The 26,519-nt window shown below is 40.0% G+C and overlaps 1 protein-coding gene across 2 annotated transcripts; it reads left to right on the top strand.

Annotated features, from left to right (window-relative positions):
• The first annotated feature begins 644 nt into the window (after positions 1 to 644).
• UBLCP1 (ubiquitin like domain containing CTD phosphatase 1) lies at positions 645 to 15,808 on the top strand. Of its 2 annotated transcripts, XM_063292121.1 has the most exons (11): positions 663 to 679; positions 2,340 to 2,518; positions 4,691 to 4,782; positions 5,927 to 6,012; positions 6,094 to 6,209; positions 7,814 to 7,912; positions 8,895 to 8,932; positions 10,294 to 10,392; positions 11,450 to 11,566; positions 14,635 to 14,762; positions 15,672 to 15,808. In XM_063292121.1, the coding sequence occupies exons 2-11, from the start codon at positions 2,365 to 2,367 to the stop codon at positions 15,697 to 15,699; spliced, it is 957 nt and encodes a 318-aa protein (XP_063148191.1). In that variant the 5' UTR covers positions 663 to 679; positions 2,340 to 2,364; the 3' UTR covers positions 15,700 to 15,808. The 2 variants fall into 2 exon arrangements, with proteins under 2 accessions (XP_063148192.1, XP_063148191.1); XM_063292122.1 differs by lacking the exon at positions 7,814 to 7,912 and having other exon boundaries at positions 645 to 679.
• The last annotated feature ends 10,711 nt before the right edge of the window (positions 15,809 to 26,519 follow it).

The following is a 26,519-nucleotide window of genomic DNA, read 5'->3' as shown; positions in this document are numbered from 1 at the left end:
CGAATGCTCCATTATTACGATTATGGTTTTGTACTCTCTCATCTCATCCATATCCATTCATATTGCCTAGCAGGTTATTTTTTCTTCTGGATCTTATTCATTCAACAAGCTGATCTCTCCTTCCCAAGAGTCATATCCAATTCTTCTATTACCCCTATTCTTTATCGTATATGCAAACCATCTCTATATACTTTCATACCATCATGGACAATTTAAGTGACAGCAGTTCATAGGAACAGACATGTCCCTTTTGTTCATAATTACATTTACACCTTCATTTCCTTGTGTGTATGTGTGTGACATATGTATAATAAACACACACACACATAAAATAAACCCATCCATATAATAAAGACAAAGTGCTTCACACAAAATAAGATCCAACTTAGACCTGCACTGTCTTCTTTGGGGGAGCCTTTTACCACTGAGAGACGAGAGAACGGTTTGGACTTCTTTCCCAACTTTCATATACAGCGCCCGCTTCTTCAAGGGAAAAACGGGTTCCTAAACCGAAACTCGGAAGCCCCACGTGCAAGCCTCCGATGGCCCACTCTTCCTTTCTTGTATCTGCGTTTCCGCGACCCGGCCGTTGCAGCTGAATCCTTCGTGAAGTGCTTCCGGCTCGCGGAGGGCCCTGGCTGCCGGGGTCTGGTTCTCGAGGCGGTCGCTTAGGAGTGAGGTAGGGTCGCCGGTTCTTCTCCTGTCTTCGGCTGCACGGGTACAGATGGACCTGCCTCCGCTAATAGTCCGGTTCCCAGAGGGCCGGGATCCCCCCCCCCTCAGGAAAGAGTGATGAGGGCAGGAAGGGTAACCCTTGTGGGCAGGGAGCGCGCGGGAGCCTCTCCCCCGCCTGCATACTCGCGATCTGCAGGTGGAGCTGCTCCCTCCGCGCAGGTCCCGAGGGGTCTCCGAGGCTCCCAGATTGTCTTGGCGAGATACACTCTCTGCACTTCGGTTTCTGCCTGAGTCAGCGTGCCCTGGCTCGGCTGGTGGGATCTGCTTTGTAAACTTCTACGCCGCGGGGTGTGCTTTTCGTTTGGAGGGAAATGTGACAAAACCTGGCGCGTTGAGCGCTTCTGATATAAAAGAGGATAGTGGAAAGAGAATTGCATGCTGTTATTCCGTGCATAAGCGGGTTAGTATGAGAAGCAGCTTTCTATAAAAACTAGAACGTTGTAATAAATGCTATCTACACAGGGCTTTCAGGAGAGAGCCGTTCCTAGTACGGGGTGGGAAATGTCACAGATTGCACGTGGATGGTTTTGCTTGCAGAACGTAGGTTCTGACCTACAGTTCCAATTTTTGCTTACTTAAGCTTCTTTGTGAAATGAAAAAGCTGCAGTTGGAGGAGTGCTGCTTGCTATGCCCCTTAAATGTACGGGAATCCCCTCATGATGTAGATGTAGACTTGACTAGTCTTGGTGTTTCAGGATGTTTTTTAAAGTGTTTGTTTTGAAATAGATATTTTCCTTAATGCTGAGATTCCAGAATCTCTCAACTTTGGAAAACCATTTCTTGCTAACAACTTTCCTAAATGTAGAGAAGTTGAATGCTTACCTTTTGCAAGCTATTAGGCAGGATATTTGATGCATGCATCCTGAATATAAGGGCAGTGGTGATAATTTACTGAAGTGATAGTAGTGTTAAACTGAGAAAATCCTCTACCAATGTATTAGAAGTTTGAAGTAGATAAAAGTAGATGCTCTGCTTTGGCAGGGTTCTCTCTTCCAAATTTTTCAGTCTTCATTTGCTTGAATCAGATTTCAGTAGTTAATCAGACAAGGGGAGACTGGTCTGTCTTTGAAATATATTATTCTTTGTTAAAGAATTGTTAAAGAGAGAATAACTGTTCTGTATACTGATTATATATAGGGTTCTGTGCATCATGAGCTCATGTTAGCTTTTTGCTTGCTTAAAACACAGCACTGTTTTGGAGATTTGAATGCATTGCATGTTTTGCTGGAATTTCTGAACTGGTACTTGATCTGTATATGAGCAATGTGATAATGTTGTTTTCTCTGACACTTTTTCTGTCCCTCTGTTTTCTAAAGACCCCTCTATTATGCATATTTTCCTGACAGTCTGTTTTATTAAAGTTAGGAGAAGCATATTGTGTAAAAGAGTCTATACAAGTTTGAAAGATATCACAGAAATGATGTACAGGATTTGTTACAGTGCAATCAGATATGTATCTATTGAGAAGTGAGTCCCATTAAGTGTGTTGAGGATGACAGCTCAAGTTTAAGTATTTAGGTTGTTTTTCCTATTATATCTGAAAAAGGTTAGATATCTGGAATTGTCTGATCATTTATTTCTTCATTTCTTTTGCTTTTTCATAGGATTGTTCCAACATATGTTACAAATATGGCTGTGTCTCTCATTATAAAATGGGGTGGGCAGGAATTTTTAATAACCACCTTGTCAGAAGAAGACACAGTGTTGGATCTCAAGCAGTCACTCAAAGGACTTACAGGAGTGCTACCAGAACGCCAAAAACTTCTGGGACTTAAAGTAAAAGGTAATCTTCTCGTTGTTTTTCTTTGTTGAGTGAAGTGGCTGTGATAGTGCTCGTTGTTAAAATGACTAAATGTTAAAGCACTTCTTAAAAAATTAATATTATCTAAACCCTAGTCCAGGGTTTATCCCTTGCACACTGTACAAGAGGCAGGCTGATGTCAGGCTTCTGCAGCCAACAATATTTCATCCTCTTTTTAACAATGTTCCAGTGATGTGTTAATATGTATACAGATGTACAACTAATTGTATGTGCGTGCTGTTTAATGAAATACTTGCCTGACTCAGTTCCTTCTGGTCTCCAGCATTTTGGAATTTATAGTAAGAATTCCAGTAATCAAATAGGTAATAGATGATCTGTAAAAAATTAATCAGTGATTCAGCTTTGTTCTTCTGATCCTATCATAGGCTACCAGTATGAGGGATATTTAGAAAATTCTCAAACTAGTTCTATGAGGCCAAGGAAATTTTATTGTCTATATGTATGTGTATATATGCAAATGTCTCATGTGATGCAGAGTGGTAGGCGGCAGCATTGCAACCAAAACTCTCCCCACGACCCGAGTTCGATCCCAGCAGAAGCTGGATTCTCAGGTAGCCAGCTCAGGTCGACTCAGCCTTCCATCTTTCTGAGGTCAGTAAAATGAGCACCAGCTTGCTGGGGAAGGTGACGACTGGGGAAGGCAACGGCAAACCACACCGCTATAGTCTGCCAAGAAAACATCATGAAAGCGGTGTCCCCCCAAAGGGTCAGACATGACTCAGTGCTTGCACAGGGGACCTTTCAGCTTTCGTGTGTGTCTGTGTGTGTGTGTGTCTCCCATTGTTTTCAAAGGAGCTTGTTTTCTAATGCAGACATATCCTATTTATATCAATGAAAAACATAAATGAAATATAGTTGAAACATGTTAAAGCTTAGAAGCAACATTTGGTGAAAATTGTATATATCCAACGGATAAAGAAGATGACCTTATCTCTAGGATTGTAGCCTTAGAGGTATTTGTTTATGAAGATCTCTGTTCATTCCCCCTTGGGATTGTCCAGTGGTATATTGGCTAAGCGAATTAAAATGATTTATTTATATATCTGTTGGTTAGATATACATCCCTTCTTCGTGTGCTTAAGGCAGTGTACATAGCATACTTTCCTTAATTTTCCCCCACAACAATCCTGTGAAGTGTGTTGGGCTGAGGGACACTGACTAGCCAAAGTTTACCCAATGCGTTTTCATAGTTAAGGATGGATTTGAATCTGGGTCTCCCTGATCCTAGTGAAGCACCTTAATCACTACACTACACTGGCTCTTACAGAGTGTGTTATTTACACTTGGGGTCCTAGTAGGATGTGGACGTGTGACAGGTGGGGCCGTGCCATCCCTGAGTGCACAGTACAAGGGAGACACAAGTTGAGCTAATGGCACCAAGCATGGCAGGTTAGGGGTTGGCAAACTGATAAGCCATTGTTGGGCCCTGGCTACCCATGCTTGTATGGCTACCCCGAGGTCATGCTTGTGAGTTGGGCAGCTATACAAGTTGAATGAATAAATTGCTTTTTACATCCAAGAAACCAGGGTGTGTAAAGCAAGAACAAACCACCATTCACAGTTTGTCTGTAACAGGACTGTCATAGAGTAAGCGCATCATTTGTATGTTATTTAGCTGCCTGTTAGTAGCAGAAAAAGCTGAGAAAGTATGTATGTTGCATTCAGTAGCATGCAGCTTGTTCTTAATTTTTCTACATTGTCTATATTAGTTGTGTTTGCAGCAGTCTTAGTACCATTACGTAGAAAACTAAAGTTTCAGGTATTTCAGTTGCCTAAGAAAAAGAAGTGAAAACTCCCCAGGATGTAAGACCCTAGCAGCTCTTCAGAAAGGCTGTGCTCATTTGAAAAGAAAGAGGATGCTTCCTCACTGTTGGAAACAAAGTAAATACCAAACTGTGTTAGAGAAGCAGCCAGGAGAATTCTTACTGATTTATTGATGCCTTTCCAGTATGCATAGTGGAGAAGATATATAGAAATAATTTTGTTAACATTGATTTTTTTATATAAATGGATAAGAGGATATTTTGCATCATTGACCTTAATGTGTCAGTGATTCAAAACTGCCACACAGCATAAGCAAGAAGAGGAACTTGTACACTCCAGCTGAAGAAGCCTAATCTGTTTATATTGCAGGCAAGCCAGCAGAAAATGATGTGAAGCTTGGATCATTAAAATTGAAACCAAATACTAAAATCATGATGATGGGGACTCGTGAGGAAAGCTTGGTAAAATATCTTCTTGCTCTATTAAAACACACATACCAATTTCTAATGGCTATATAAAAATCTAATTAAAATGAAACCAGCAAAATCACGTTAAAATGATCTAAGAGCCTGCTTTTGCAAATATCAATGAAAACTTTCAGTGTAGTCTTTGTGTAAGTATTTACCTTTGCACAGTATGTATTAATGGACCAAATTTATTATTCTAAATGCAAATTTCCTACATATCATGAGAACTTATGGAATACTGTACTGTTTGCTTTCCATTTTGTTTATTTCCATGTTCATTTTGTTGTTGGCTGGTAGCCTTTAATTAAATGGCAACTGCTGGTTTACTGTAAGCATGGTGTCAATTAATTCACCATGTTTACTCTCTGTTAAATCCTCCTATACTACGTATAGCTATCCAAAAATCATTAGTTTAGGCTGCAGTCCTTTGATTCTTAAGATAATATCTTGAGGGCCATTGGACAAATCAGATTCTCTTCTTCAAGGCTTGCAAGAATGTTCCAGCCTTGAAAAAGGAGATCCAGGATCTGTTCCCTCTCTGGGTTTCTGTACAAACATTCCCACTTCCTCCTTCCCCAGCAGCACTCCTAAAATCAGGAGAGCAAAAAAGAGGGAGGATTGAGACATGTAATATGTCACATGGTAGAAATAGGGGAGATATTACAGCCAAGTTCTTCTACTCCTCCTTGACACCTCTGGAGAAAAATTTAGTGCAACACTTGACCTGGACTGAACTTTTTATCCCATTGCTTGAAGTGGAAAAGATTGCAAAAATGTTGCAGCCTTTAATATCAGAAAACGTAGACTGGATGAATAGTTTCCTCTTTTCTTGCCATATGAGCCAAGATCCTGCTTTGGTGTGGGTTTCAGAAGTTTGAATGATAATCTGAGTTTTGTTCTTTGCTTACAAATCCCAGCATTTTTAAATGCAACAAGACCACAGCTGATTTTGAGTTTATATTCGCAGAAGGAATCAAGTGGAAGGGACGTTATATTGCAGCAGACAATTCAGTTCATAGTAAGCCAGGACTCTGTAGCTATGTGGCTGCTACTTTTTTTTTTTTTTTGTAATCCACCAAATTAGGAGAACACATGACTGTTTCCATGCTAATTTTTTTTAAAATTACCTTCATTACAGGAAGATGTCCTTGGGCCACCTCCTGATAATGAAGATGTAGTCAATGATTTTGATATTGAAGAGGAAGTTGTTGAAGTAGAAAATCGGTGAGTCACTGTATAGAGTTATAAGTGAGTGGTTAGCTGAAGAAGCTACAACTATTTGAGGCTTATATTGTTTGTGCTTAGGGAGGAGAATCTCCTAAAAATATCCCGCAGAGTTAAGGAGTACAAAGTAGAAATACTGAATCCTCCACGAGAAGGGAAGAAATTGTTGGTCCTCGATGTTGATTACACATTGTTTGGTAAGTCATGAATCTTATGTCCAAACTGTTACTCGCTGTTTAATGTTCTTGTATATCTTGATTGCTTACTACTTTTAATACATACTTTATAGCTCTTACAGTATGGTTTACAACAATAATTACAATATCTCAAATAATAACAGCTTGAATAGTAATAAGTAGATCATGATGACAGCATAAAACCATAAGACGGTAAGCAACATGAGACAAAACATTTTAAATATCTGAAAAGCCACTAGTGAGGGGAATATAAACATCTTCGGGTGAAATCATTTCAATAAGTCAAGTTGATTATGAAAATATTTCCTGGTACCTGCTAATCCAATGGTTCTTAATGGCCAGCTGTAAAACATGTTCTTTAAGGCTGGCCCTATGGTATAAGCAGTTCTTCGGTAAATATGCGGGTCAAGGCTTTAAAGATCAGATGTTGAACCTGAAAACAAGCAGGCAGGCAATCGGTTGAATATACAGTCACATTTTTAAGTGTATGTTTATTATTTATACTTTGGGGAAAAACACTGATATAACAGTAATTTTATAGGAAGCAAATTTCATGTCACAATAAGTATAATACTGTCCGTAGTTCTTGGACAAAGTCTGCAGGATAATTTTGATTAAGTTCTACTTAGTTTCAGTTAAATTCAGTTAATGTAAACAAAAATCTGAACTCAGGTCAGTTCAGACATCATGTTTACAAACTGTGGTTCCAGGTAATTAAACCATAGTTCCCTGTTTCAGATGTAACACAAGTAGAACTTAAACTAACAAGAATCTGTGCTGAAGGTAGTACTTGTAGAAAAAAGGTGATCAATTAGGCCTAAGGTTGATCCCCAGCTTACTGAATTCTGAATTAGCAACTTGGGAGTGTCACATCTGCAAGGTAGTAGTTATGATCTTGACCTGTACATCATGGAATCATTAGGCTTGTACAGAGTAATTGAGTTTCACTCTGTGGAGGCAGTGATTCTTTTTGTTGAAGTGAGGAGGCGGTGTTTTGCCTTGAACTACTTCAGGCTAGTACTGCAGGAGAAGACTCTGCTTACCCTTCTCCCCTAAGACTAGCTGAAATGGAACCAAGGTTGTGCAGCTTTGGCAAATGTTGTGGGGATTGTCTGCACTGTATGCCAGGAAACCTTCGAGACACACTGTAGAATTGCCTACAGGATTCACAGACTGTCCAGCTTTAGCTCATCTTGAGGAATTGCTTACAGTAGGGCTGAAAGTGGCCAGCCTGGGAAACCTTTGGTCACACTGAGAGCGCTCCAGGTTTGGTGGCATCAGCATGCGTCGCAGGATCCATATGACTGATGGTTTCTATGCATACAGTTCTGCATTTTGATGCAACCTTTGGAGCAATACACCTTTCAGAGAAGTTGAAATTCTGCCTATCAGCTGGTATGGAGAAGAGAGATTGGATTTTTTTTCCTGCTTTCCTTTCTCTGCAAAGCATCTGATTTGTAGTATTTTAGGCTTTTTTGAAAACGGCAGGCCCACAGCACTGGACTCTTTGCACCTACTCCTTTAGATCAGAGTGTCAATCCATGAGGCTGATGTTCAAAGAAAATTTGAACCCAGTCAAATGAACCAGATGACTTTCTTCTCAGATCACAGGTCATGTGCAGAAACGGGAATTGAGCTGATGAGGCCCTACCTACATGAGTTCCTGACATCTGCATATGAAGATTATGATATTGTAATTTGGTGTAAGTCATCTACTTTACAAATGAAAATGCTTTCTTTACTTGCCATTTTTATTTGTGATGCTTGAGTCTGATGATAGATATTGAAGCTTAAGTTTCCATCTTTTTGGTGTTCAGTCTTTCTGTTAACATTTAATCCTGTTTAATTTTGGGCAGTTGTGCAGACTATGTTGATGAAAAATATAGCTTTTCTTGGGGAAAAGATTAGAAATCCCTTTGACAGTAAACCAGTAAGCTACTGCAATTTGCCCAAGACCTTGGGGGTGATACTTTTTTCTTAAATGGCAGATTCCCCATGCCTTATCATTCCTTATTACAAACTGTTTTGAAAGCTTCCCCTGTTTTCCAAGTAGCACGGTTGCCCAGGATGGACAGAGAGAAAGAGGTGGCAACGTGAATCCAATATATCCTAAAGATGTGCAATTTTTAGATGGTTCTATGAGTCTAGGCCATGAGATACCAAACCCTTTCAGCACTAGTTATTGTGTCATTCGTCGATTACTCTCTCTGTGTTCATATTTTATAAAATGATTTCTAATGCTTCCTCCTGCTCCTATGTGTTCCCATTAGAGTGAATGGCAGATAGAATAATTCTATACTTCTCATGTGCCCTTTTGATTGTTTTTACCTTTATTCATATATGGTGGTATTATATGGTTTCTATCTCAATATATCTACAATTAAATAGTCTGCTAACTAGGAGTTGTGATAGTTCATCCAATATATCTGAGTAGTTCCAGCTTGGGGAAGGCTTTCTTAGAAGCAGCCAGAATCATCAAATAGGTAGAATTTTAACTGCAGGGATACCCAGCTCCTTCTTAATAACTGATTGGCAGACCTGTTGGGCTTGAATAGGTAGGATGATTTCTTAACCATAAATAAGAGAGTGAAAGCTAAATTAAAAAAATAATATCAACATAATTACTTTACCCTTATTTTAAAAACGGAACACCTTTTCATTTTATAATCTCTTTTTCTACTTCAGCTGCAACTAATATGAAATGGATTGAAGCTAAAATGAAAGTAAGCGTTCTATATCTTTCTCTGTTTCTAAAGTTCTATTTAGATTTTCTAGAATTTGCAGGGTTTTTTAAATTATTTATTCACAAAATTCTGAATCTACTTTAAATTAGAATACAGAATTCTGTGGTGTTGCTAAACTGGCGTAAGTAAATCCATTGGCTTGGATCCTTAAGTTTCCATGAATAAAGTCTTTTAATTCTGCACATGGGAAGCTCCTGCAAATGAATGGATGGGGAATTGATTTTTCACAAACTCTCCCTTTGTGCCTTAGAAATATCCTTGTTGTTGGAACCATATGGAAGATGGTCCTGTGAGCTGTAGAGGAGCAAAGAAATTGACAAAAATCAACTCTCTTTTTAGCTGTAGGAACCTAAGTTCAGGTAGAGCATTTCCCTGAATAAAAAGGAACTTCTTTCTGAGGAGTTCAGTTTTGAATCCAAGTGATTGGGGAACATTACTTAAGAGAGTTCATGAGATTGTGGCTTCTCATTTATTCCCTAATAGTGATTAGCAGCAGATTTGCCTCTCATATGTTGGCCTATGGTTAAAGTAAAAGACGTTGCCAAAATAGCAGCAGATTCTGAATTAAGCAAGTCTGTAAGGATCTAGTAATTGCCCGCCACCAGATCCTGAAATCACCCCATATTCTTCCTCTAGATCAGATATTTCTACTAGATCCCTTAAGTCCAAGCGCATTTTCAAGCATGTCCCAGTAATCAAAACCCATGATTTGACAATAGTAGACATTCCAACCAGGTGCAAACATGAAGCTGCTCTATTTGTACTGAGAGAGTTACATATTCTTTTGGAAGCAGTTGGTTAAACAAAAATGATGTCAAGCTGCTCAATTAAAAAAAAAAGGAATTTAGCTAATTTGTCTGTCAAGCACCTGCTTCTTTGAACACTCAAATGCTCTTTTGTAGAGTAAGCTTTTTACATTTCTATGCATTCCAAATGTGCCTGCAACATCAAATGACCCGAGAAATAAAAATAAAAAGAGGAATGTCTTCTGTTGACTGTGATGACTTAGCAAAGCAGCCAGTCCTGTTGCTTTCAATGACTGCAGTGCCAGTTTGGCCTGCCTTCTATCCCTTGTCTCTTCTTGTCAGGGGAACTCTTGACCTCCTTGGATGAGAAAATTATGTTTACAGTTGCAGACTGTATTGACATGTAGCAGATTGGAAGCAACTTCTGTTCCTTCACAGTCTCCTTGGAGAGAGGAGTAGGCATCTATTTTAACATGTTTTAGCTGGTCCTTTTCATCTCTCTTGTGTGATAAGCAAATGGTTTCTGGTTTCTAAATTACAGCAGAGAAGTAGCTAGCACACAAAATTTCAATCACTGTTCTTTTTGCAATGCAGGAGCTGGGAGTGAGCACCAATGCAAACTACAAGATAACCTTCATGTTGGATAGTGCTGCCATGATAACTGTGCACACTCCAAGGCGAGGTTTAATTGATGTATGAGCAATTTTTTTTCCTTTTAGAAGGGATTTTTTTTCTCAATTTTTAGAAGTCTGTTTATCTGTTTAGTCTATTTATTTATTTTATAAAAGGTGGATTAGAGATCCAGTGAGTCCCAGTAAAACCTCTCCCATTAGCAGAATGTCTGAAAGATTGTTATATGCAATCCCAAGGGATTAGGGTATGCAGTCCAGATACTAGTATCTCCACAGTAAGATCTCCATAGTAAGATAACCTAAGGAGCAATAATTTTAGATGACTGAAGTAAGCAATCCAATGTACCCTATAAGAACTGTGCAATTTGGCTGGCTTGCTTGAGACACCTGAAAGCAGCTTACACCTTAAAGGAAGGTGGTGCACAGAGAGATGCTTGAACCACTTAAACAAGTGAGACAAGCTGCAGTTATTTCTCAGATATTTCCCAAATCAATGTTGTGATGGATTACTGAGTTGGAGATCTTGTTGTCACATACTTTGTTTTTTCAGACCATTTGCAAAAAGTGAAATGATGATAACGCTGCAGGCTTTGTAATTTTCTGTAGTAAATGAATAACATTTTCTCATTTTGTAACACAATTAATTATGCATAGAAACTAAAAATGAGAGTAGAACAAACTTCAGTTCCCCACGGGTGTCCATGGTAGGAAGAAAATGATGACATGTGTGAGTGCAATGTATGTCTTGTGTCATAGACCATAATGCAAGTACATAATTGCTTCATTTGTGTAATAACATCATCATGCATATGTTGCCAGTTTGACATCATTTTGCCTTATAGCAGATACTTCTGTTCTTCCACAAAAGAAATGGGACATGTGAAGTTATCCCTGTTCCTTTAAGAAACCAGAGGTGAAATCTAACCACTCTATTTTCTTGGTCTTGCGTCTTAGTGAAATGCAAGGAAAAACTGTGCCTGTCTTGGCCTATTTGGGAACAAATTCCATTGAATTCAGTGAGGTGTATTCCAAAATTGTTGAGGAGAGGCAGGCTTAGATTCCTAAAATTGTTTAACTCTGCTTTTTTACTTGGTTTTCTCCGAATTTTTCTTCTATAGGTGAAACCGCTAGGAGTTATATGGGGCAAATTTTCAGAGTTTTACAGCAAGAAAAATACTATTATGTTTGATGACATTGGTCGAAATTTTCTGATGAACCCACAGAATGGACTAAAGGTAATTTTTTACTTAGAAAAATATCAGCTGGCTAAAAAAATGTAAACACAGGTAGATTTAAATTTGAACAGTCTTGTTACCAATATAAACACTCTTTATGCTTTCATTGGTCTTTGATCCTGTTTGCACAGTTGCTAATTGGATGGTGGATTCCTTTTTTTTTTTCATGCCGCTATCTACATGCATCCCTGTATTATGTTAATACAACAGCATGAGGGACAAGGGATCTGTTCAGAGCCTTAGTGGCTAAGTATATCCAGTCTAATATTAGAAAGAAATGCTGAGTGAACTAGGATCTCCCCGATCCATCCAGCACTTCACCCACTGACATCACACTGTCTTTCTGCTTACAGTTATTTCACTAGTTCTTTTAGACCTTGTGCAACTACTCCTGAGTAAGGCTACCTTGTACTTTTCTACTAACATTGGGTGTAAAGCTTCAGAACATGGGCAAACAACCTTTTTGGCGCTGGCATAGATACATTTTTTTAAATGATCTTTTTTTTCCGGCTATTGAAAGTATAGCAAGTGCCCCTGGAGGGCAGTAGCTAGTTTGGGGGAAGGCTTTTTACCCTAGTTTGGGTGGCTTGGGGCAGTTTAACAAAACAGTATGTTAGGTACGTTAAACCTATTCACTACTAACACCAACAAGGAAAATCACATGATTTTTCCATGGTTTGCTGCCACTTTTCAATAGCTGTGGGTTGCCCGTTCCTGATTCAGGTTGGGTAAAGCATTTCAAATCATCCCCACAAATCAATCCTGAATAATAGTTTGATATATTACATGCACATTAAAAAAAAATGGGGAGGAGAAAGGCTTACATAACATTTTTTTTGTTAGTTGACAGGAAATACAGGAGTTGAAACATGTAAATAAGTGAGCATAATATAGGACTGCAGCTTTAGCTGCTGTGCAACATTTGCTTTCTGATTTATGTCCATTGCCTGTCTAATGGCAATTGTTTGATATCACTGAATAGTTCAACTGGGACAGCAGCATTTTATTGCTTTTGCTGTAATTCAGACTGGTAGAAGTTTCTGCATGGTGTTAAAAGGTTTCTGCCAGAAGGGTTATAAAATTGGGGAGAAATTTGTTCAGAGTAAAATAAAAGATTCTGTGTATCTGTTCTGAAATGATCATCAGCAAACTTGCAGATCAGTTTCTTCCCATCCTCAAACTTGACAGGGCTTTTGGAAAATATTTGTCCTGGCCGTTGTGATGCAAGCTAACCTTGCCCTCCTAGTCTCTCTGGTTTTGGGAAATGATGGCCAATGAGTGCAAATAGCTTTAAAATCACTGGTCATATGGAGGTTGACTTGATGGAGCGCAACACTAACAGAATATTACCAGTGTCTCCTTCTGGGGAAAAAAAAAACCAAGCAGTGCTCAGATTTTATTGACAGCAAAACAAATTGGAGGTGACTGCTTAAGAGAAATGTTGCTGTAGGAGAAATCAAGACCAGATATTTTACTAGAGGCAGCAACTTTTAATCAGCCATTTTATATAGTATTAATTTATTGTCATCAAGGCTTGATAAACATGACAAGTGGTGCTTGGGATAAGTTTTATAATCCTCTCAGAAGAACATGGATGCCAGTGGAAACTATTGCAGCAAAAGTAATAATAGTTGTTATTCCAGTTATTTTTTTGTTTGTGGTTCCTGGCAGTTAAACATGCATGGTGTACTCTTTTTTCCCTCCTAAGTCACAGATTGTCAGGTTCATGGAGAAGCCAAGCCTGCATTTATATGGTCTGGTAGAGCAGAGGCTTTGAATACACAGTTCCCTATCATCTCAAGCTGCCCTTGAAGATCATCCAGAAGCTACAGCTAGTCCAGAATGTAGCAGTGCGGGCGGTGTTGGGAGCATCACATTATGTGACCTCACTGCTTCGTGAGCTACACTGGTTACCAGTCAGCTTGCAGGTGAATTCAAGATACTTTAAAGCCCATCATGGCATATGGCTGGGCTAGCTGAGGGATTGCCAATCTCCAATTGTTGCCGCCCACCCAATATGGTCAAGCAGAGTGGGTACATTCTTGGTCTCATCAATTAAACAATGTCATCTTGAGGGACCGAGGAATTGCATCTTCTCTGTTGCAGTGCCTGCCCTCTGAAACAACATCCCCCCTGAGAGTCATATGGCTCCCATCATTGTGACGTTTAAATTAAAACAAGGCAAGATGGCATGATTTTATTTTCTTCATTCTCTCCGGGGCACCTGCATACGGTTGACTGGAAGGAAAATACTGTAGCTCTACTGCAATCTGATGACTGTACACTGGAGGGCAGTCCTACTCTCTGGCAGCAAGTCAGAGTAGCCAATGTTCTCTGTGAGAATGATGCAGAATGGAAAGCTGGCAAAGTAAAAAAAAAAAAGTTCACTTCTGGAACGGGTTTGCAGTTAAGTGATGACATATGAGCAATAGTACATGCAGTACTATTTTTGTATTTATCTGACATGAAATTGATTTTTCTGTCCAATAGAAACAATTGTTTACATTAGCTTAGCTGGTTTGATTAAGTATTATGGGAGTTGTTATCCAAAGTATCTCGGGGGTATCAGATTTGGGAAAGCTGATGTAAGTTTGTAAATATAGAATGCCAGGGTTCTGTACTCCTTTCCCATGCAAAGCCTAATGGCCTCTTTACAGCAAACACAGTTTTTGTTAGAAAGATTTTATGAAAGTCCCATACAAAAGGAAATTATTCTTGCTCTTGAGTTCAGTTGCGGTATGCTGCCTTGTGTGCTAATTTAAGTGACTGTGTGTATTAGTAAAAAAATAATATGCATCTGCTTCAGTAGGTTGAACCTCTGAGTTGCTCCATGGATATGGGTAGTACACAGGGGCATATCTGAGGTCCTTTGCACAGGATCCTTGGGACTTGTTGATCATAGCAGAAGAGTAAGAGATCATTACAGATCTGGGCTGGAGGCTGGCTGAGTTCAGACTGTGCCAGTGATCAGCTAAAACCGATCTATCAGATTAGGCTGTGAACAGACAATTTCACTATGTTAGTATAGTCCCTTTGTAATTAACTCCCATTTTATTTTTGGTCAACAGATAAAACCCTTCATGAAAGCACATTTAAACAGAGATAAAGATAAAGAGCTTTTAAAACTTACTCAGTATCTCAAGGAAATAGCAAAATTAGATGACTTTTTGGAGTTGAACCACAAACATTGGGAAAGGTAAAGATTATATAATTTGATATACAAATGAATTTGGATGGGTCATGAGATGTGCATTGCCTTAAAAATTGTTAGAGGAGTTGTATCCTTGGCCATGAAGCACAGTGCACTTGCGCTTGTTTTTTAAAATTCACATTCAAATGTTTAGGGAAATGAGAAAATGAAGTGAGTTGCTTACTCATATGTTCTGGAAGTACACCCACATCTTTGCTTTCCCTAGTTGAATGGGACAATTTGAAGGAAAATTGTAGGTATGCTGAGTTGAACTTAGTTCCAGTCCTTCCTAGGATCTGGCTCCTCAGTGAAATAGACAATACTTACAATACCTCTTTAGATCTTCTTGGTCAGTGCCAAGAGGGTGGGGAAAGAGAAAACGCATCCACTGCACACTACCTTGCAAGCTCTCTACAGATACGCTTTTGGAATGTCTGAATAGGGCCAATATCATAATTGGGGGGTTCAAATGAAACTGCTGTTGCCAATCTGCCGGTCGCCAGGATGTCTCCAGTGACCTTGGTGGAATCTGGTATCTCTTCTGCTGTGTCCTGACTTTGACTGGGGAAATGGAACCCCTCAAAATTCTGTTCCCAACACACCCAGTACATGGCTTGGCAGTACTTGAGACTGAAGTGTAGTTGACTCAAGTGAAAAGGCATGCTGAAACTGAGAAGGAGCATTCTCCCCAAGTGGTGTGCTATTCCCCTTTGTCTGGTTGTTCTGAAGGCTATATGGTACCCAATCCAAAATGAATAAGTATGTTACTCCAATTATATATGTTTCCAGAATATCAGTCACCTCAGTAGCAATTGTATCAGTTTGAAATGCCCAGTATTTCTGATTATGTATATCACATTAATGGGGAGTTATATCTGTCACATTATAAATACTCAACATTTTGATTTCTTTCAGGTACCTCTCAAAGAAACAAGGACAGTAATTTTAATTTTGTGATGCTGAAACCAAACAGAAGATAGAGATCCTTTGATCTTGTGTAAGCTAGAATAAAGTAGTGCTGGACACTGACTTAATCACCCGAGTGACTCTTATACCTGGCCTTTTGGTTTGTTCTGGTCTCTTTCTTGAAGATCAGTGCTGACAAAACAAAGGAAAAGAAAACTCAGAGATAACCTTTATGTATGAGGTTATGTAGAGCTATCTTCTTGTTACTGCTGCTGTAATATTGCCAAAATTTTGAAGACCACGTTGTTTTGCAGGGGGTGGAGGATGGGAAATAATTATTCAGTCCATCAGTAAATCAATTTCCAAACTCTGATCTTGACCTTAGAGTCAGTTTTTTGTATTCTCAGTTTGAGAATGAAGTACCTTTCCATGTTATGGTATTTAAATTTATGGATTATAAGCTGTCTAATTATGTGTTGGTTTGTTAAGTGTTCCTTTTGTGCAGGAAAGCACCATCAAGAGGGAAATACACCTTCATACGCAGATTTGGATGACAAGATCCTTTATACAAAATGTTTCAAATAAGATAAAAGCTTTAAACCTGAAGAGAGCCAGGATTACCTCCTTAAAACAAGCATTTACTGTTTTGTTGTAATTCAATCTTGTTCAGGGGACAGGTGCTCTCAGTGACAACATTCAGCAAAAGTTGTCCTAAGCACCAAATAATTTGTGCTGCTTTGGCCCACACTGTGGAAGTGTGATAAATACCTGCTGATAGTCCCCCATTGTGCTGTTCTTGTGCTCAAAAGCAGCTTGCCTGTTTCAAATTAAGGTAGGTTCTGAAGGAACTGGAGCAGGCATGCTAATATGAAAAATGATGATAATAAATGCGTTTCTTAAAATGGGTGTCCTGTCATTCTTAGCTTTATTATGGAAACATTCAGCTTTGAGGATTGTAGGCAATACTTGATTTTAACGGCCAACTGTACTTCAGTCTTTGCGGGATGCTCTTGCTAGAATCAGAGAGCTGTTGATGGAGGTGTGAAACAAATACACAGCAATAGTATAGAAGCTCAAACGGTGACAGGTGTTCTTCTCTTGTGGATTGTGTTGCCACTGAGCTGTGGTCTCACCAGTAAGACAAAACTGGAGACTAGCAGACAGTTCCATTGAAACACAGATTGTTTCTTATAGTCAGCGGAAGTAAAACCTCAAGAAGGCAGGGATGCAACCCATGTATACACAGTTATGTAAGTTAGAATATATCTGATCGGATAGAACAGCGTCATGCATTAGTAAATATGGATGGGTGGTGGATTCTGTGAAGTAATGGGGTTGGAACTACGAAAACAATGATACATCAAGAAAACAAAGACAGTATTGTATAAGCTTGCTTCCTTGTAATGAGTTTAAACTCACTAAACTTGATCTCATACTGACCTTGGTTCCCAGAGCCTATGCTTGCTTCTGGTATCTTTCTTCTAGTGTTATTGACATTCATTAGCCTTCTAGCTGTTTTATTGGTGAACTGAACAGGTTTTATGGTTTATCAAGACCTTGAAAAGATACTTTAGGGAGGGGGATGGTTTGCTTGGCCTAATAAGTGCCATATTCTCATGCACATTAAACAGCACTAATTTGTCTTCTCTTCAAAATTCTGTATTTTAATTGCAAAGCAACCTACTTTTTAAAAAAAAGCTAGTTGTAATTGGTTATCTGCTTTTCAAAATTTATTTGTTTTTCATGAATTCTCATCAATCCGCAAATTGAGGTGAGGCCATAAGCTGTTGTCTTAGATATAGATGAATCATGCATCATTGGAGGTGGCTAAACAGTCTTCCATCAAGCTATAAAGAGAAGCTATCCAGACACTGCTATAATGCAGTGTTGGATATCCAGCTTCATATGCTTATAACTTGTAGTATTCTCAGCCAGCTGTTGGTTGGATTCCAGTCCAACTAGAAAGCACAGATTTAGGGAAATTTGTAGAGACTTGTAAGTGTTCTTTTCTCCTCTGAGGCCTATGGTTTGCGCTCAGATTTATCTAAAAAGTTGGAAAATTTGTGTACAGTAATTTCCAGTATAATTTGCACCCAGTATGTTCCCAGTCAATTCCTATATCCAGATCAGAGCAAGCACATGCATCATTCAATACAGCCAACAAAAAATATAGCTTGATATTTATTTATCAAATGTCAGCAAAAATTTAAAAAACCCAGTTAACTGGCAAAACGGAGAGAGAGACACATGAAAAATGGGTGAGAATTTACATTATTTATATACCCATATCAAAATGCAGAACTTTCCAGAACCACTGGGAACAATACTGTGGGTAACTAGCATGGACAGTCCCAAAGGGAGTGGCTTTTGGTCATTCCAGCTTTAATTATTTTACTTACATAACAATGGAGATGGAGAATGGACACCACATGATCCTTTCTGTGTTCTGTACTATGAAGGAAACAGTTTAGTGGATGGAGATGATGTATCCAACATAAGCTTCCTGCATTAATACATGACTATAATAGACTTTCTGTGTATAAGCAGAATATCCTAGAGAGGTAGCAGTTGCTTTGTCTGGATATATTGGTTTGATCAATTGCCTAGACTTCTCTTGCTATTCTATTTGAAAGCAGGTTCTTCTGCGGTATGCAGAAAATCAGATTGTTTATTTCCACAAATGACAACTTTTTGCCTTTGGGCTTTTTAAAAAGTAAAATGTGATTTGCAATGAGTCCTTTTGTGTTATGCTTTGTAGTTGGACCTGTATGGATGGATTCCAGCCCCTTTATCTGCTATGGTGCAGCCAAGGTCAAAAGTCCCATTTCAGATACAAAGTTACTAACAGTTCTCCAGTAATTAATCAGTAAACTTGAAAGCCAGATAAGGAGTTCTCAAGGCACACTTTATAGTCCTACGTATTAAACACAGTGGGTTGTAAATGTATGTTTGTCAAAGCATCCATAGAGACATGGACACTCCCATGTATGCATACCAAACTCAAAATCTACCTGGGCAGGCTAAGCTGGAATTCTGGAAGAATGAAGGCAGGAAACTCAACATGCAGAGTATCTTAACTTGCATGAAAGTTCCAAGGAATTAGCATCCCCACCCACTTTTTAAACTTGACAAGGCTTGGCCAATCCCAGTTGGGTACTCTTATTCCTCTTGATTTTTGTCCACTTCAGTGCCTCAGCCAATTCACATGGGGATCATCTTCTGTTTTGAGAGCAATTTCTAATGGCATCTTAGAAGTCTTATTTCTGTGGATTTCATATATTCCATCTTTTATGAACATCCATTCATATCTCTACTCAAATACATAGCACAACGTTTGTGTGTGTGTGTGTGTACATAGATAAGTAGACAGGTGGACATAGCAACATACAGAAAGACATACAAATCCAAATATATGGCAACTACATGATAATATTGGTATTACCAATCTTATAAGGCTCAGGTACTTTATAAATAATGGTACCTTTTTCATATGTGAGTATAACATCTAGCTTATTTTAAAAGGAGGAGTTAGCCAGAGTGATGAAACGATTTGAAAGTAGCAGGACAGGGATGAAGCAAGGCACTCTGCATAGTGATGACTGGGCACCTGAGCTCTGATTTTTCAGTGAGCCTAACCATTGTTCTTCATCAATCCTTTATTCTCGAGCTGCATATTCTTTGGGATTTAAGATCTTACGATTCCAGGAGCAAAATTATTTTATAATGAAAATATGAATGCTTCAGCAATGTGATGCATAGGCTATTTCATGGTCCAGAGGCTTCTTTATGTGGGTGCAATGATGAAAGAGGAGGCCATCTCTTTTGGTTAACAGCAGCATTCCTTCAGGGATAATCTGCTAGATGGCACACAATAGATGGGTCTAAAGCAAGCAGTAGGTGGGACCAGAGCCCAAAGTAGATAGTGCTGTCTTGGACACCCCTCCCACTGTTCTCTTTCTGGCAGCCTCTTCTCTCTCATCTAAGTAGGAGAGTGCAGGCAGAGACAGAAAAGCCTTTCTACAAGTCTGAACTGGTCTCTTGTGGAGGGGGGAGGATTCAAATTACTCTGAAGAATGCATTCATGCAGGGATTGCTGTTGTTTACCTTGGATGCAATGTGATGATGACTTCATATAAATTAAGGTCTCTGCATATTGGGATGAGGCCTTTGTCACTCAGGCTTTTCAGATCTAGAGGCTGGCCAGATTCAATGACTGTGTCCATTTGTTCCAATGTGGTTCTGTAACAAGACTCAGAACTACCATTAACCAAAGCGGTTTGGTTACGTTTGTCACCAATTCCGTTTGGTGAAGAATATGGTAGCCTCTGTAACAAATGTTCTAGAGTAGTGTTGCTCAACTGTGGTGATTTTAGAATTTGTGGACTTCAACTCCCAGAATTCCCCAGCCAGCGAAGCATGTCTTCTTAGCAGTGAATGGCACTCATTTTTATATGGATGAGTGTACAGTAAAACTTCAGCAAACGATCGTTACCTTGTCGTGGTGCTGGAGCTTGAGCACCTCAATGATACCATGAGCTAAACCATGAAGGGCCACCCAAGACGGGAAGGTCATGACAGAGAGGTCAGACTAAATGTGATCCCTGGGGAAGGTAATCGCAACCCACCCCAGTATTCTTGCCGTGAAAACTAAATGGATCAGTACAACCAGAGATATGTTGGTATACCATCGGAAGATGAGACCCTCAGGTTGGAAGATGGTCAAAATGCTACTGGGGATGAACAGAGGATGAGCTCAACTAGCCCCAGACGTGGAGTACGGCAGGGCTGTATACTCTCACCCTACCTATTCAACTTGTATGCAGAACACATCATGCGACATGCTGGGCTTGAGGAATCCAAGGCTGGAGTTAAAATTGCTGGAAGAAACATTAACAATCTCAGATATGCAGATGATACCACTTTGATGGCTGAAAGTGAAGAGGAACTGAGGAGCCTTATGATGAAGGTGAAAGAAGAAAGTTCAAAAGCTGGCTTGCAGCTAAACCTCAAAAAAACCAAGATTATGGCAACCAGCTTGATTGATAACTGGCAAATAGAGGGAGAAAATGTAGAAGCAGTGAAAGACTTTGTATTTCTAGGTGCGAAGATTACTGCAGATGCTGACTGCAGTCAGGAAATCAGAAGACGCTTAATCCTTGGGAGAAGACCAATGACAAATCTTAATAAAATAGTTAAGAGCAGAGACATCACACTGACAACAAAGGTCAGCATAGTTAAAGCAATGGTGTTCTCCATAGTAGCATATGGCTGCGAGAGCTGGACCATAAGGAAGGCTGAGAGAAGGAAGATAGATGCTTTTGAACTGTGGTGTTGGAGGAAAATTCTGAGAGTGCCTTGGACTGCAAGAAGATCAAACCAGTCCATCCTCCATGAAATAAAGCCAACTGCTCACTTGAGGGAATGGTATTAAAGGCAAAACTGAAATACTTTGGCCACATAATGAGAAGACAGGACCCCCTGGAGAAGATGCTGATGCTAGGGAGAGCGGAGGGCAAAAGGAAGAGGGGCCGACCAAGGGCAAGGTGGATGGATGATATTCTAGAGGTGACGGACTTGTCCCTGGGGGAGCTGGGGGTGTTGACGACTGACAGGAATCTCTGGCGTGGGCTGGTCCATGAAGTCACGAAGAGTCGGAAGCGACTAAATGAATAAACAACAACAAAACGTACAGTAAAAAGAGGGAGGTCTAAATCTACAACTTCTTTTTGGTTGGCAAGTCTGTTTTTTTTTCCCAAATAGGAGCTGACTCTTCCTTTCCATACAACAATACAGCTTACACTCATTTTTCCATAGTACTTAATGAAATACGTTCTATTGCACTTAATAAAACCTCAGTACTTACAGAAACCCACTTGTCTAAGCTGTCCTGTAGCTTTCATCTTCCCTTAGATTTTATTTTATTTTTTATGATGCTAGTGGATGACCAACAAAGTAGTGTTCAGAAATACATACTAGAAAAGAATGCACAATGATGATGGTGAAACTAGGCTGAGCTGCTAGGATACTACTTGTAATGGACCCATTTGAGAATCGGTGTAGTTAATGCCTGACTCAGATTTAAGGTCAGAATGAAGAAAGAAATTATTACTGGCATTCTGGCAGAACCTAATCAATTGCTAATGAGAGAAGCAGGCGATAAATTTGGGTATTTAAGCTGTTTATTGCAGCAGTTCTGTTCAGTCTGAAATACTAACCCATCTAGTTATAGCTTTGTGGAACCATAAAATGCCACCCAAAAGCAGCCATCATTACTCTGTGGGAAAAAACGATGACTACTACTACTTAATTACTCATGTATATAATTCTGGAGGGAGTCTAATTCTAGATGCTTTTTTACAGTTAAGAAGTTGTAAATGTGTGCCTGGCAAACGTCTGTGCAGAAAAGATTACAGGGCTTCATGAAATCAAGGTTGCAACCTCATTTCCCTTTCTGTTCCCCTGCAATTATGAATTTGTTAATTGCCTTGTAAATGAAAGACAATTCAGAAATACTAACGATGAATTATCTGGACTCTGGAGCAAGACATGATGAGCGGCATGCATGAATATACCTTGAAGAGCGAAGGGATCAGATGCAGAGCAAATCAGGGATCACAGCAAGAGAAGCACTGCTAACCGCAGGGTTAACCAAAACCTTCACCCTCACTACTGATGAGGCAGAAGCTGTTCTGTGTGAAATGCTGGTCCGCCATTGAAGGAGAAGTGTGTGCCTCAAATGGCTACACAAGTACAACAATGGTCTGCACAACAATTGCAGTGGCATATAAACTTCCTCACTCTACCACCTGCAGTAAGGAGTAGTACAATCCAATATGTGTTGTACCTCTTGATTCTGCTGATTAACATTTGCTGTTGATTTTGTTGCTATTTTAATAAATGAAAAATAAACAAATGGATGACTATTCCTGTAGGATGGGGGCTCTGCCTAACTGGTGAGAATTTATTTATTGACTTTAGCTGCTTGTCTTAGGCTGCCTGCCAACCTGCTGAAAACCAAGAGAAAGCTGAAGGGATGGATGGATGGATGGATGGATGGATGGATGGATGGATGGAGTCAAGCTCACACCTGGCCTTCAGCCACAGAAGGAGACTGCTGCTTCAGCTTGCCACCTGCCCATCTGCTGCTCTGTCATAGAGCAGTTCAACCCAGGACCATAAGTGGGTTGTGGTTGTGTTTTTGCTGTATTCACAGCTCCACCCAGATTGGGTACCTGGGCCAGGCAAAAGCATTCCTCAGCTGCTCACTTTGGCCTGCCTCCTTGTCCAGGGTGGCAATGCAGTTCTGATCCATAAACACATTTGCCACTCTAACATGAGGATGGAGACTGGGTCTGGCAAGGGGGGTTCAACTCCTAGCCTTCAACTCCTTTCCTCTCCTCTGCCCAGTGATTCCCTATTAGTGCTGTTGTGATGTAATGATACAGATTGTTAATTTGGATATTATATGTCCATACAATAATTCTACACTATGATTTGCATGTTCTACACCACCACAGTGCAGTTTCCTTAAGACTGAATGTTAGCATCCGGCTGCTTCCTGTAGCACAAGGTAAAGGTAAAGGTTTCCCTTGACGTAAAGTCCAGTCGAGTCCGACTCTAGGGGGCGGTGCTCATCTCCGTTTCAAAGCCTTGGAGCCGGCGTTGTCCATAGGACACTTCCGGGTCATGTGGCCAGCATGACTCACGGAACGCCGTTACCTTCCCGCCGAAGCGGTACCAATTAATCTACTCACATTTGCATGTTTTCGAACTGCTTGGTGTGCAGAAGCTGGGACGAGCAACGGGAGCTCACCCCGCCGCGCGGTTTCGAACCGCCGACCTTCCGATCGACAGCTCAGCGGTTTAACCCGCAGCGCCACCGCGTCCTGTAGCACAAAGGCATGAAATAATCCTGCATTAGTAACATGACTAACAAGCGTGTTTCTATTTCACTTAGCTGTTACTCCCCACCCCACACCCCACCCCTGTGTACTCTGAGCCTTAAAGCACCTGTCTGAAGGAAACTGAGCACATGACTGGCAAAGGGGAGAGCTGTACATTTAGTTTATTTGCTGGGCTCATTCTGCCTCTGCCAAGATCTAGCTAGGCTTATCCTATACAGGTGCAAAAATCCATACAACTGGATAGCAGAAAAGGGCTACAGCTTTCTGTATCTCTTTGCTATCTAGTGTTCCCCCAGATTTTGGCAGCTGAGATATGGTATGAGAACAGTTTGGTGTAGTGGTTAAAGGAATCGATCTAGAAACTGGGAGACTGTGAGTTCTAGTCTCACTTTAGGCAGGAAGTCATGTGGGTGACTTTGGACCAGTTAATTTATCTCCACTGTAGGGAGAAAGCAATGGCAAACTACTTCTGGAAAACACTGCCAAGAAAAATACGTTGATGAAGATTCTCAGTCATCCAGGTGGAATTGTCTATAGGCTGAGTCATGGCAACTGGATTTCTTTCTTTTTGGTTGAAAGGCAGTCACCAGGCAGTCAAGATTGACTTAAAGGCAAAAATAATTTTAAAAAATGATATGTCTAATATAGTAGCACCCAGACCTGGCTATCTACTTAGAATAAAGTAGTGCCCTGTCAAAGAAATAAAGTCCTAAACACAACCCAGGCCATAGAACATCTGGGAAGGAAACAGGTGGCTTGTTAGACAAGGCCGACAAAAGAAAGTCATACTCTAGCTCCAGCTTACTGGAGATTGTCTTAAAGCATCTACTCCTTAGAGGGACTTACCCTAGTTAGTTCTGTTTCTCAAACACTGCTTTGCTTGGGCATTAATTTAACTTAATTAATTAATCCAATCCTAGGATTGGATGGTGGCACAGAAGGGGAGCTCTTTCATCTCAAGGGACTAGGTCTGGGGCAGGGCTGCTATATCTGGGCCACAGAGATCTGAGCAACCACTAGATGGAAGCAAAGCATTTGCTCCAATCTAGTGGTTGTCTGGATTTTTGCAGCCCAGATAATGGCAGCATTTGTCTGAGGAGATCTTTCCTAAGGTAACCCAGTCTTCCTCTTCAGGATTTCTGGAAATACCTTGCTAGTCATTATTTTCTACATTGGAGGAGACTAAGTTTGTGTTGCAGAATGCTGGGAAAGCCTTTAGCCCAGGAGAGGTCAAAAAAGTCACACACCAAGCATTTCTATAAAAATAATTTATTTACAGAAAACAAAAACAAAAGCAAAACATTTAAAGGACTTAGCTCTCATTGAGAGCTACCTGGCTTGCTACATGCCGGCAGAGAGAAAAAGAGGAAGTGAGAACAAGTCCGGGCAGGTCCTCCCCCAGGCTATTTTGCATGAAGCACGTGCGAGGAGACAATCACTTGCAACCTTTCACCCGGCCAAATGATTAGGTATAATAGTAGCTTAATCTGTTAGTAGGGAAACCTTAACACTCCCCTTTTTACACTACAGATTAAGATGCAAACCAATCTTCTCTGACTTTATATGTCTTTCCATTCACATTACCATTATCTCCCCTTTGGTTTAACAGAAAGCTACCATTCTTCTTCCTGTGTTTTTCCAAACCTAGGTAATTGGTCACAACTCCAAGGCTTTTTAATATGAAATGGCTTTTCATGCAGGCTTCAAAATCAAGCCTTTGTTTTTCTGTTGATGTGAACAGCAGCAAATCATCAACATAAATGCACAGATACATACAGCCTTGTTTGTCCTTCTTCATATATACACAGGGATCTGCTTTTCCTTTTTCAAAACCAAAATTCTGCAGTTTTTCATCTACTTTTTGGTTCCAGGATCTAGCAGCTTGTTTTAACCCATAGATTGACTTCTGCAGTTCACAGACTAGATTCTCCCCTTTTTCATAGCCAGGGGGTTGCTGCATGTATAATCTGTGGTCTAAATCACCATAGAGAAATGCAGTTTGAATGTCATAGTGGTTAACTGACATTCCCTTGAGTGCAGCAACTTTTAACAGTAATCTAATTGATTCACCTTTAGTAACTGGTGCAAAAGTCTTGTCAAAGTCTAAATCTTTCCTTTGAGTGAACCCTTTTGCAACCAACCTTGCTTTATATTTTTGGATTTTGCCATCAGCATCCCTTTTCAGTTTGAAAACCCACCTACAACCCAGACAGCGTTCATTGGGAGGTAGATTTACCAGTTTCCATGTTTTATTTTCCTTCAAGGATGCTAATTCCTGTTGCATGGCAGAATGCCAATTTTGTGCAATCTCAGGTGGTAAAGCATTCACTTGTTCTAGAGACTCAGGTTCTGTGAATATGTGAAAAGCCTTTACTGTATCAGCCTGAAAACGTGATGGAGGAACGCCTTTATTACTCCTCTGAGATCTGCGAGGTAATACAGGGCTTAAATTTTGACTCCTATCACTTTCCTGAGAAGCATCTGTCTCATCAGACAGATCTTCAGTTTGCTTTTCTGGTTTAATGTCCTCATCAGGCAAAAGATCACCATCAGCAAGTCCTTGCTGTTCTCTTGTGGTGGTCAGTTCAACTGGAGAGCTAGAATTTAATCTCCCCCAGTTTTGTTCAGCAAAAGAAGCGCTTTTGCTAATTATTAATTTCTCTCCCATTATGAACCTGTAGCTCCTCTGGCTTTGTTCATAGCCAACAAAGATGGCTTTCTTTGTTGTGGGGCCTCCTTTCCTTCTCTGCTGTTTTGGAATGTGAACCCATGCAGTGCTACCAAACACTCTAAGATGGCTTACCTTTGGTTTCACACCATAAAACAAATGGAATGGAGTGTCCTGAATCATAGAGTTATACAACCTGTTCTGAACATAACAAGCAGTCGATAAAGCTTCTCCCCAGAACTTAAAACATAATCGTGAATCTTTTAACATGCATTCCATCGCATT

This window comes from Candoia aspera, chromosome 2 (genome assembly GCF_035149785.1).
Source record: "Candoia aspera isolate rCanAsp1 chromosome 2, rCanAsp1.hap2, whole genome shotgun sequence".
Lineage (NCBI taxonomy): Eukaryota > Metazoa > Chordata > Lepidosauria > Squamata > Boidae > Candoia > Candoia aspera.
This window is presented reverse-complemented; position numbering and strand designations above follow the sequence as displayed.